The following is a 12,137-nucleotide window of genomic DNA, read 5'->3' as shown; positions in this document are numbered from 1 at the left end:
ACTGTATTTTAATTTACCCAGCCCAGTGTTTAGGTGTAGTTTGCTTTAAAAAAAAATGCACCTTTTATAGACCTGGTATTTTGCAGAGTCAGAGAAACCCTGTTCTCTGAGTCTGCCTCTGACTGGCATATGCCAGAGCACACAGGCAGACTGGCCAGGCCAGCTTCTCTGAAGATCATCTATACTCTGGTCACCTGCGGTACCTTATTCAGACAAGTCACCTCATGCAGGCCCTGACATCTAAGTAGCATATTCTTCTACAGTTCATTCTTGTTTTTGAAGATGATAGGCTCTGGGTAGATATTGGTAGTTCTCTGTTTCATTTTGTCCTTTTGTAGGTCAAGAGTATTGAGCTCAGTCCTCATACCGATTACCAGCTCAAGGCCATTGTGCAGATGGGAAACCTGCAAGAAGCAATCTGTGCAGTGAACAGCCTCCACAGGCACAAGATTGGCAGCAAGAAGATTCTGGTCTCACTCTCCACGGGAGCTGCCAACAAATCAATTTCTTTGCTAAGGTAAAAAATAGTATCTAAGCCAGGCTGTGGTGGTGCATGCCTTTAATCACAGCACTTGGGATGCAGAGGCAGGCAGATCTCTGAGTTTGAGGCCTGCCTGGACTATGAGAGCTAGTTCCAGGACAGCTAGGACTGTTAACACAGAAAAAGCCTGTTTAGAAAAACAAAAAAAAAAACAAACAAAAAAATACAGTATCCAAGTCATTCACTTCAGGACATAGCAAACTGAGCCACAGATGGTTTGGAAAGTAATAAATAGATTTTATCACATTTCCAATCCTCCTGTATATAATAAAGGTTATTGTGAATCGATAGGGTTTGAAATCTGCCCTCTAGCTTTTGTTCAAGTTATTAATCAAAAGCCAAAGCTTGAACTTGGCAGCCCTTTGAGAGTGAAGTAGCATATTGCTTACCCAGAACAGGTTCTAAAACTAATGGACCACTACAGTAACACGCAGAAGCCTGAAAAGGGTAAAATCCAGGCTGAAGTTCTAGTGCGGTGTCTTCCTGAAGACTGGGTCAGTGTGGGCTCTTCATAGCAGGTCATAGATCATGCTGCTTTGGTTCTCCCGCTGTGGGAGCTAGTGAAATGGGATTCACTCTGAGTATTGGAATATCAAGGACCTTCTCTGGTTTGTACTTAAACAGTATTTGAAGTTGTGAGCATGTTATTTTTTTTTCTTAGAATAAAAATAATACTCAGGTTTTTGCAGTGTTTGGGCCTCTATTTCTGTGGCACCAGTACCTTCTTTTGTAATGAGTAATGAAGATGCTACTGTGTGCAGTTACATGTCCAGCCACGTGCGGGAATTGCCCCATATATCTAACACATAAGCCACACATGGCAGGAGATAATTCAAGCTATTCTGCCTTCACTTGGACTTAAAGCCCAATCAATGTGTGTCTCTCCCCCTGTCCTTAGGAGACCCCATGTCCCTCTGCTGCACTGATGTGGGAAGTCCTGTTACTGAGTCCCAGAGAATCCCAGGGAATGACTTGATAATCTTTCTTTGGCTTGATCCTAAAATCTTTTTGATTTACTTTTTAACTTTTCTGAAAAGTAAACTCTTTATCAAATTCAGAAGCTTACTCTGCATGTACATTGTTAATTTTATAAACCTTTTAAAAACACACTTTGGTTGGGTGGTGATGGCACACACCTTTAATCCCAGCAAAGAGGCAGGTGGATCTCTGTGAGTTCGAGGCCAGCTTGGTCTGCAGAGTGAGTTCCAGGACAATCAGTGCTGCACAGAGAAATCCTGTCTCTTGAAAATCCAGGGGAAAAAGAAAAAGAAGAAAATATATATATATATAATATGTAATATACAGGAATAGGCCCCTCTCTAACTTGTGGCTTTTGTCTACAGTGCAGAAACAATCTCTATTCTTCAGGATGCTCCTGCCTGTTGTTTGCCTCTCTTTAAATTTATAGACATCTATGAAAAGAAGTAAGTTTTGTTTATTGTTCTATTGATATAGTCAGTAGTGATTGGTGACTTCTTATTATGCTCACCCTTAAGGAACGTCTCACAGAGAAGGTTCTGATCAGATTGGAAATTTGAATCTAATACTTTTTAAAATTTTTTTTAAATCATTTTATTCTTAATTTTTTTTTTTTAATTTTCATGTGTATATAGATGTTTTGTCACAGGTGCCAGGTGCCCTGGATCCATAATTACAGACAGGCAGTTGTGAGCTGCCATTGTGGGTGCTGGTAATTGAACCCGGGTCCTCTGAAGAGCAGTCGGTGCTCTTAACCACTGAGCCATCTCTCCAGCCCTAAACTTTTATTTTTAGCAAAATTATACTCACGTTTCTGTTTTATTGCTGTGAAGCTATGACCATGGAAACTATTCTAAAAGAAAACCTTTAATTGGGTCTGGATTACTGTTTCAGAGGTTTAGTCCATTATCCTCATGGTGGGAAGCATAATGTTACACAGGTAGGCATGGTGCTGGAAAAGGAGCTTGTGAGTTCTACATTCAGATCCACAGACAGCAGGAAGAGAGAGAGAGACAGGGCCTGGCTTAAGCTTCTGATACTTTAAAGCCCACCCGCAGTGACATGTTTCCTCAGACAAGGCCACATCTCCCGATACTGCCACTCCCTATGAGCCTGTGGGAACCATTTTTACTCAAACCACCACAGTTCTGAAAGCTAAGCTTTTTTTATTTTGTTTTACCAACTAGTTTTTATTACTCTTGGGATGGCATTTGTGAGCTGGCTTTAGACAGGGACTAGAATTTTCAGTGTCCAGTGTGCGATGCACAGCAGGTGTTACAAAAGCTGAGGCACTGCAGAAAATGCAGATTTGCAAAGGGCGTGGTTCTGTACCCAAAGAAGGAAAGAGAAAATCTCACAAATTCTTTATGAATCAAAGAGAAATGTCAGTGAAAAGGAGGTTCATGGAAGAGAGAATGCTTCAGAGATCCAAAGGAAGGCATCACAGAGGTATGGCAGTTACTCCATAAGTAATGAACCATTGCATGAGTGGAGGAATGGGGGACAGAGAAATATGGTGGTCAGAGCCATCTTCAAGGACAGGAAAAAAGAGGGAATGTTCTGCACCAGGCCGAATTCTGTCTGATGCAATTGGACTACAAGGACTATGTGCCACAGAAATTTTAAGTCTCTCTGAGACCTGGTGGCATGTATTGATAATTCCAGCATTTGGAAGTGCAAGTCAGAATATCAGGAGTTCAAGACATACTTAGCTGTGCAAATGCCAGACACAGATACTATTTCAGAAACTAAATAAATGGATGGAGGAATGGGTGGGTGGGTGGGCTAGAGCAGAGGTTATCAACTTGTGGGTAGCAATCCCTTTAGAGGTCAAACAACCACCCTTTCACAGTGGTCAAATATTAGATATCCTGCATATCAGATATTTACATTATGATTAGTAACAGTAGCAAAATTTTATTTATGAATTAGCAACAAAAATAACTTATGCTGAACACCATAAGATGAGAAACTGTATTAAAGCTTCACAGAATTAGGAATGTTGAGAACCACTGTCTAGAGAGATAGCTCAGCATTTAGAAGAAGCACTGGCTGTTCTTGCAGTGGGCCCAGTTTCAATTCCCAGCACCTGCAGGGTGGCTCACACCCACCTGTACCTCTAGCTCTAGTGGATATGATGCTATGTTCTGACCTCCAAGGGCATTGCACACATGTGGTGCACAGACATACATACAGGCAAAACATGTATACACATCAAATAATAAAATTTTTTTTGAAAGAAAAAGGAGATTCAAGTTCCTATGAATCAGGATCAGATAACTGATGTCAGGTAGGAAACAAGATGGCAAGATTAAGGATAGAAAACATTTGACCTGGGAACATGGCGGGCATGAAGTTTGAATGGGATCACAGTAAGTGTTAGGTCTTGGACATAAAAGTCTTGGGCACTGTTGGAGTCTTGAGACAGAGAGTTGGAGTGCTATTTTGGAGGCTCTGTGAGAGACGTGTTGGCTCTGAAAGTCCTGGCTGCTATTTGTTTTTTTTTTTTGTTTTTTTTTTTTTTTTTTTTTTTTTTTTTTTTTTTTGAGACAGGGTTTCCCTGTGGTTTCTAGAGCCTGTCCTGGACCTAGCTCTTGTAGACCAGGCTGGTCTCGAACTCACAGAGATCCGCCTGCCTCTGCCTCCCGAGTGCTGGGATTAAAGGCGTGCGCCACCACCGCCCGGCATGGCTGCTATTTGTTGACTAGGCATTGTGATGGGCAGGGAAGCAGATAGGGTCAGAAGAGGTGGAGGAGGGGAGGTAGAACTGGATGGAAGACCAGGGAAACAAGCAATGTCCCAGGGGTGAGGGTGGTGGGGTAAGGAAAGTATGTGAGAAAGAACATGCCAGACATGGGGAGTTTCTGGGCTGAGGAAGCGGAGTGAGGTTAAGGGACAATTGGTGACATACATCCAGGAGGAAAGAGGGTTAGAGCCTGAGCAGATGTCAGTCCTGAGAGATCAGTTATTTTTACTCTCAAGGATCAGAGAGCTTGTGACTAAGAATGAGAGGACAGAGGTAATGTGTGTCTCCCGTGTGCGGAGACCCACGGACTGCTGTTGGTAGGAAGGAAGCCTGATGGATGTAGGGAAGAGATTGGAGGGGATTGCCAGTACCCAGGCCAAGCCCCACTCATGCCTAAGCACACACTAGCCTCATTCAGCACCATGAGGTACAAGTTACCTCAGCATTTTAAAGACAGCAAAATTAAGGTCTAAATTGGTTGAGTATCTTTACTTAAGTTTACAAAGGCTGAGTAGAGTCCGCATGTGAGGAGCCACATGACGGCAAGACTGGATGAGTTCAGTCAAGGGGAAACCATTCTATGTTGCTTTATTTAGACAGGTCCCGTATTTCTACATAAGAAAAACATTCTAGGGCTAGGGAGATGGCTCAGAGATTAACAGCACTTACTACTTACTACTCTTCCAGAGGTTTTGAGTTCAATTCCCTGCAACCACATGGTGGCTCACAACCATCTGTAATGAGATCTGGTTCCTTCTTTTGGTTTTCAGGCATACATGCAAGCAGAACACTGTATACATAATAAATACATAAATTGTTTTTTTTTTAAAAAAAGAAAAATATTCTAAGACAATACCTCTTTCCTGTTCTTAGGTATGGACACAAGTTAAATGTGTCTGATTTATATAAATTAACAGACACAATTGCAATCCGTGAGCAGGGAAATGGGCGGCTGGTGTGTCTCTTACCCAGCAGCCAGGCCCGCCAGAGCCCCCTGGGCTCTTCCCAGTCACATGATGGCTCCTCCACGAACTGCAGCCCAGTTCTTTTTGAAGAGTTGGAATATCATGAACCTGTCTGCAGGCAGCACTGCTCTAACAAGGACTTCAGGTACATCGGCACCCTCTAGAGAGTGTGAGCAGGGAATGCTTTCCACTCCTGAGAAGCGCCAGCTCACTGCTTGCTGTCTTTCCTGCAGTGAACATGAGTTTGATCCAGACTCTTACAAGATCCCTTTTGTGGTCCTTTCTTTGAAAGCATTTGCGCCTCAAGTTCATAGTCTTCTCCAGACCCATGAGGGCACTGTGCCTTTGCTAAGGTGAGCAATGTTAGCCATTGGGAGTAGAGTGTTGAGTGTCATTCCTGCAGTCTGCCTACTGACTGAACCAAGGATTAGAAATAGAGCTCTGTCCTGGGGTTGAAGCTTTAAGAAGTGGATCCATGTACTCAGTACTCAACAAGAAACTGGGCTTACGTTGATTTCACAAACATAAACATGAGGGCAGTTTCTTCTCTGCAGGAAAGAGGTGCATCCAGACTGAAAGCTGCACAAGCCAGTAGAGTGCATCATTCCATCTGTGGTCAGGTTCCATAGACCAGGACCACCTCCAGACTCGGTGGCCTTGGCAGCCAGTGTGCTTTATCTAACTTCCTAGAGAACACTGCCCAGGGATTTCTAGAGTGGTTAGAACAGCACAGAGACCAGTACTATAGCAGTTATTTCTCAGCACATACAGATTAAAGCCCGCTGTTGAGCCTGTACTGCCTTTTTCATTATTTTCATTTAACCCCCTCCCCCCACTTCAGCTTTCCAGATTGCTATGCTGCGGAGTTTGGTGACCTAGAAATCGTGCAAGACAGCCCCAGGGGTGTCCCTTTAGAGCACTTCATCACCTGCATTCCAGGAGTGAACATTGCCAGTGCTCAGAATGGTGTCAAAGTAGTGAAGTGGATTCACAACAAGCCCCCACCTCCCAACACTGGTAGGTGGGCAGGTATCAGGGATTAAGGCCTGAGCTCCCTCCTGGCTACAAGAAGGCCAGGAGAAAGTTGTGGCTCTGATTTTAAACAGCAGCACTGTTTTTATCACAATGTCTCCTCTGATCTTAAGACTCCCCAGATGCTAAGGGGTTGGTAGAGTCTGACTTTTGAAGATATCAGCATTGGGCCAGCAAGATGGCTCAGAGAGTAAAGGAGCCTACCATGAAGACTGACAACCTGAGTTTGAGCACCAGGATCCACATGGTGGAAGGAGAGAACCAGCTTCCACAAGTTGTGCCATGCCATGTGTGTGCACAGGTGCACGCGCAAACTCACGCACGTGCATGCTTGCGCTCTCTTCCTTCTCTTTAGCCCTAATGTGTCTTCCTTCCTAGGTTTGTACCTCTGTTTCCTGTGCAGGAAAGGTGAGAGGGTAACTGGGAGCCTGAGTCAGCAGCTCTGGGGGAGCTCTGAGAAGCTCCTTCCTGAACCTGTCCTCTCCCTCAGTTTCAAGCTGCGCAGGATCCATGCAAGGCTCACTCTCTGTCTTGTGCCATGAATTCACAAATCTCTTCCACTTCTATAAAGGTTTTTGTCTGTTTTTTGTTTTTAGGTTTTATTTTTTGATTTTTAACTTTTGTATTGTTATTGGAGATAATGTCTTACTTAATTAACCCAGGCTTATCTTGAACTCATGGATCCTCTTGCTTCAGCCTGCCTTGCCCCAGTACTGAGATTAAGGGCACTTGGCATTATTTTAGCTCAGCCTAGGTTATTTATTTTTGTTTTTTGGGTTTGTTTTTTGTTTAAAGCTTTTATGAGATGTGGGAGTCCTTGAGATAGTGCTTAACCCTGATGGTGCAGACCTGTTTATATCATAGCATGTAGGAGACAGAGGAGGCTTAATTTGAGTTTGGTCTATCCTGCTAGGCTTCATAGTGAGACTGTCTCAGGAAGGAAGTAGGTAGGTAGATCTGTTTCTGAGTCTGTTTTCCATCCTGCTCCAATTACTGCCTCCTATATCTTTGTGGGTAATATTTCAGCTCCATTATTGGTTAATTGCATTTTCATGGATAATCTGCCTGGGACCCATCTATACTGTGTCTGTGGGAGAAATACTGTCCAAATGGCCAAATTACAGATAGATTTTTGAAATACTGCCAATGTAGTCTGGGAAATCCTTGTTCATCTTCACTTCTGCCATAACCCCAGAGTGCTCTTTGCTTTCCTTTGACACCTTTTGAGAATTATGGGCACTGGTTTGCCTGCCTATAGTAAGATAGCCTGGTGGTTTGATTCTGTGGCTCCCGTGTGTACAAGCTGAAACTTGAAACTGTGGCTTGCTATGTAGTGAACACACTGTGTATGTTTACTATGTCAGTGAAATCATGCCTAATGTCTTCTGTGGTTTTTTCCTTCTCTAGACCCTTGGCTTCTGCGTTCTAAAAGTCCTGTGGGTAATCCCCAGCTGATCCAATTCAGCAGAGAAGTAATTGATTTACTGAAGAACCAACCGTCTTGTATACTACCAATTAGCAATTTCATCCCTTCATACCATCACCATTTTGCAAAGCAGTGTCGAGTTTCAGATTATGGATATTCCAAGCTGATTGAACTATTAGAAGCAGTGCCTCATGTGTTGCAGGTAAAGGGTACGAGGGTTATTTGTTCAAAGAAAGGAGTGTTCTTCCATGACTTCAGCTGCCACAGCCAAAGACACTGACAAATGGAACCTTATTTCTCAGAAAGCCATACTGAGCTAAACATCCTGTTAGAACTCGTTTCAAAATGCAGCTGCCCTCTCAAGTGTTGAGGGAACTATAAATTTCCAACCTGGAACAATTCCCTAGAGGCCTGTGAGCATTTTCCTTCTAGTGTCTGTGGGCTGACACCTTTCTTGCAGTGTTCTCCAGGATGCTCATTACAGGGGGCTGCTGTGAGCATCATTTTCTTACATGTTGATACCTACCGGGGAGTCGAGGGCTCTACCCTTCATGATTTGGACATTAGTCACTGAACTAGAGTTTGGCATTGGATTATTATCTAGGCTGCCTGTAACTTCCCCAGAAGACAGTGTTTCATAATTTCCCACTCGTTAAAGAGGCTTGAAAAACTTCAGCTATCTTTTCAAGACAGGGTTTCTCTGTAGCTTTGAAGCCTGTCCTGGAACTCGCCCTGTAGACCGGGCTGGTTTCAGACTCACAAAGATCCACCTATCTCTGCCTCCCAAATGCTGGGATTAAAAGCGTGTGCTACCACCACCCAGTGACTACTTTAGCTGTCTTTTAGAGCTGAAATTAGCCATCCAGACTGAGCACACGCTCTTCCTCTTTGTGCTCATGATCATTTGAGACAACAGCACTTTGAAAACAAATGAACCTGGCCCCAGACAGCTGGACCATTGTTCTTTTCAACGGTATATGTTGAATTTTGTCCATTTCAGATTGCAGACATTGTACATAGAGGGAGATAGTCTGAGAGTAACAAGAGCAAGAAAGATAGAGATGAGGTTGACACAACATATCTTTTGAGCTCTTCAGTATAAATAATGAGAACGTTTCATTTTCAGATTCTTGGAATGGGCTCCAAACGTCTGCTGACCCTCACTCATAGGGCCCAGGTGAAGCGCTTTACTCAGGATTTACTAAAACTTCTCAAGTCCCAGGCCAGCAAGCAGGTCATTGTGAGAGAGTTCTCACAGGCTTATCATTGGTAAGTTGATGGGAAGCTTTAAAAAAAAAATTAACATTCTTTTTTCCTACAAGTTTCAAACAGTCCTCTCACATTTCCATTAGGCAGAGTTTTGTAAAGCTTGTTACTGTGGCAATGAGTCTTACTCATTTTTCATCCTTTTCCCATTTTGAAACAGGTGTTTCTCACGGGACTGGGATATCACAGAATATGGTGTATGTGAGTTGACTGATATCATATCAGAGATCCCAGACACAACCATCTGCTTGTCCCAACAAGATGATGACATGGTCATTTATATCCGTAAAAGAGGTATGTGGAGGGGTGTTGTCTACCTCAGTAGTGCCTTTGGTGTTTTGTTTTGTTTTGTTTTGTTTTGTTTTGTTTTGTTTTGTTTTGTTTTGTACTTCTGAGGCCCAACTTCACTGTGTAGCCCAGGCTGGTTTGGGATTGCGGGCATGATTCTAGTTTTCGATTACTTTTATTTTATTTTTTCTTTATTGTTATTATTACTATTATTATTATTATTATTATTATTATATCGATTACTTTTAAATGAAATAGGTTTTTAGTTTGTTTGTTTGTTTTGGGGGGGTTGCCCTTTTCCTTCCTTTTCCATGGTTCTTAATGGTTCCCTTGGAAATATGGTTTGTAAAATTGCCTGGTACACAGAACCTGTGTTGTTTGTGTTGTTTGGAGGAAGGGAAACCATGTATCTGCAAGAAAGCACACTGGTCTTTAAGAACATACTCAAAGATGAGAAGAAACTGTAGCACAGCTGTGTGCAGCAATTTCTAATGACCTTGTCACTTGATGGAGACTCTGTCTCAGCTCTGAGAACTATTACACAATGCATACATTGGAAGAAAACAAGCTCATAGAAATGTGGCATTTGTCTTTCCCGTCCTAGTAGTTCAGTACCGTCAACTCTGGGAGAGAGACCTGTTAATTATCATATTCCCCTTACCAGTGAGAGTGTCTCTGTGTCCCTGAGGTCACAGGCTTCCAGAGTTAAAATTTGTGGTGTCTGTCTTTTCCCAGTTCTCTTCCGATCAATTTAAAATTAATAGAAATGAAGATCCGTATTTAAGTACCTTTTCTCTTTAATTTAGTTGAAATTTTGATACTCTTTTTCTGCTGGCAATTTTGAACTGAAGATCAAATAAATAAAAGTGTGAATGTTCTGTAGTGTGATTTTGTAGCACTAACACTGTATTGCTTGAAGCACCAGACCTCTGTCTATCTTGTTCACATAGGTATAGTGGACAGGATTTATAGAAATTGTTCCTGTCTTGTAGGTGATGACACATGTGTCTCTCACCTCCCACAGTCTAGCCTCACGGAGCTGACCTCTGTGACTCCAGCAGCGCCCTGCAGGTTGGAACTAAACACAGTGAATGGGAGCCTGATGTGTAATATTCTTTGTCTTTTAAAGAACGAACTCAGGATGAGATAGAAAGGACAAAGCAGTTCTCCAAGGATGTTGTGGACTTGCTGCGCCACCAGCCCCACTTCCGGATGCCATTTAACAAGTTCATCCCCTCTTACCACCACCACTTTGGCCGACAGTGCAAGCTTGCATACTATGGATTCACCAAGCTGCTTGAACTTTTGGAAGCCATTCCTGAGATTTTACAAGTAAGTGCAGCGATTACCTTATTCTTTAAGTGTTTTTCTGAGCAGTGTATAGAGAGGTGTTGTTACTGTTTTTAGTTATGAGTCTGAAATATTCTCATCAGCAAAACTGTATTTTGACCTGTTAGTAATTTTAGGTAATGGAGGATTTATTCGTAATCCCAGAATTTATGAGATAGAGGCTGGGGAATTCTAAGATTAAAGCCAGCCTGGATTAAACAGCAAGATTCCACCTCAAAAATATCTTCAACTTGTGTTACGGTCATCATTAAAAATAGGGTGAGATGGTTTAAATGTTAAATTGGCTATTTTTTGAGCGGCACCAGCTTCCCAAATCCCTTTGGTTAGAGGTGGGGTGAAAGAGTTCATGCCAAGCTTTTCCAAGTGGAGTTGGATTTCTATTATTTTATTAACATGATCTTTGATTCCAGATGTGTTGTTAAAATTTTTTATTGTTGTGAAATATACATACTAGAATTTACTGCCAGGAAAAGGAACATCCTACATATGTGTTTGCGTGCCCAGGGAAGAGCTCTCCGACCTTGCAGAACTGTGCCTCCATAACCACACTCCCATCTTAAGTGACCAGTGTGTAGGTTTTCATGCCATTTAACTCTACATACAATCATGTGTATTCCTCCCTATGTGTTTGTTAAGGTATTGGAATGTGGAGAAGAGAAAATCCTGACTTTGACCGAAGTGGAGCGATTTAAAGCTCTAGCTGCCCAGTTTGTTAAGCTTCTGCGGTCCCAAAAGGATAACTGCCTTATGATGACAGATCTGCTCACAGAATATGCTAAAACTTTTGGTTATACATTTCGTCTGCAAGACTATGATGTCAGTTCGGTCTCTGCTTTGACACAAAAACTCTGCCATGTTGTAAAGGTAAGCCGATGTCCTTCTACTGAGTAAGCTGTGGCATGGCCCATGTGGGTGTTGTGTGTATTGCAGCATTTCTGTTCCCTGTGTATATTGCTGTTGCTTTAAAGCTGTGTGTCAGTGAAATCTTACTAGGTAATAGGAGGTGACTTGATTTGATACTTTAGACTCAAGGTCTTCCTTTTATATTTTTATTTATGACCTTTCTGAACTGATAAGGTCACTTTTTATCCTAGGGTATGAGTGCTCAGGTAAAGTTGAATCCTTCTAGAGAGTTTCCAAGGTTCTTGGGATATGGATGGTATCATGTATTTTCTATGGATCCTGACTTATTTAGGAGTCATCCTAAGAATAAACACTAGCTTAGAATTGCCCTTGTGACTGCAAAAACCCTTTTAGAAGGCACATTCCTTCCTCTTCCCTACCCTCTTATGTTGAGCTGACCCTCCCACTTACAGATAGAGCAGCCCGATAGTTTCTAGAACATCTATAGCACAGGACTAGGGAACATAGAGCTGCTGGACAGTTTCTAGAACATAGAGCAGCTAGACAGTTTCTAGGGCATCTATAGCACAGGACTAGGGAACATAGAGCAGCCGGAGAGTTTCTAGAACATCTGTAGCACAGGACTAGGGAACAGTTGCCAGGAGGAAGAAATGGAAAGGGAAGCAAGAAGTGGTGGCACCA

The 12,137-nt window shown here is 42.5% G+C and overlaps 1 protein-coding gene across 3 annotated transcripts in view; it reads left to right on the top strand.

Annotated features, from left to right (window-relative positions):
* The window catches only part of Marf1 (meiosis regulator and mRNA stability factor 1), a 56,119-nt gene that overhangs the window by 22,120 nt on the left and 21,862 nt on the right, over positions 1-12,137 (top strand). For all 3 annotated transcript variants that reach the window (XM_038326147.2, XM_038326148.2, XM_038326146.2), the window contains exons 12-21: positions 339-517; positions 1,885-1,965; positions 5,139-5,375; positions 5,464-5,583; positions 6,072-6,247; positions 7,670-7,890; positions 8,815-8,957; positions 9,115-9,248; positions 10,372-10,574; positions 11,229-11,456. In XM_038326147.2, the coding sequence (XP_038182075.1) occupies positions 339-517; positions 1,885-1,965; positions 5,139-5,375; positions 5,464-5,583; positions 6,072-6,247; positions 7,670-7,890; positions 8,815-8,957; positions 9,115-9,248; positions 10,372-10,574; positions 11,229-11,456 (1,722 nt within the window). The remainder of the gene's footprint in view (positions 1-338; positions 518-1,884; positions 1,966-5,138; positions 5,376-5,463; positions 5,584-6,071; positions 6,248-7,669; positions 7,891-8,814; positions 8,958-9,114; positions 9,249-10,371; positions 10,575-11,228; positions 11,457-12,137) is intronic.

The sequence above is a fragment of the Arvicola amphibius genome, chromosome 4, assembly GCF_903992535.2.
Source record: "Arvicola amphibius chromosome 4, mArvAmp1.2, whole genome shotgun sequence".
NCBI lineage: Eukaryota > Metazoa > Chordata > Mammalia > Rodentia > Cricetidae > Arvicola > Arvicola amphibius.
This window is presented reverse-complemented; position numbering and strand designations above follow the sequence as displayed.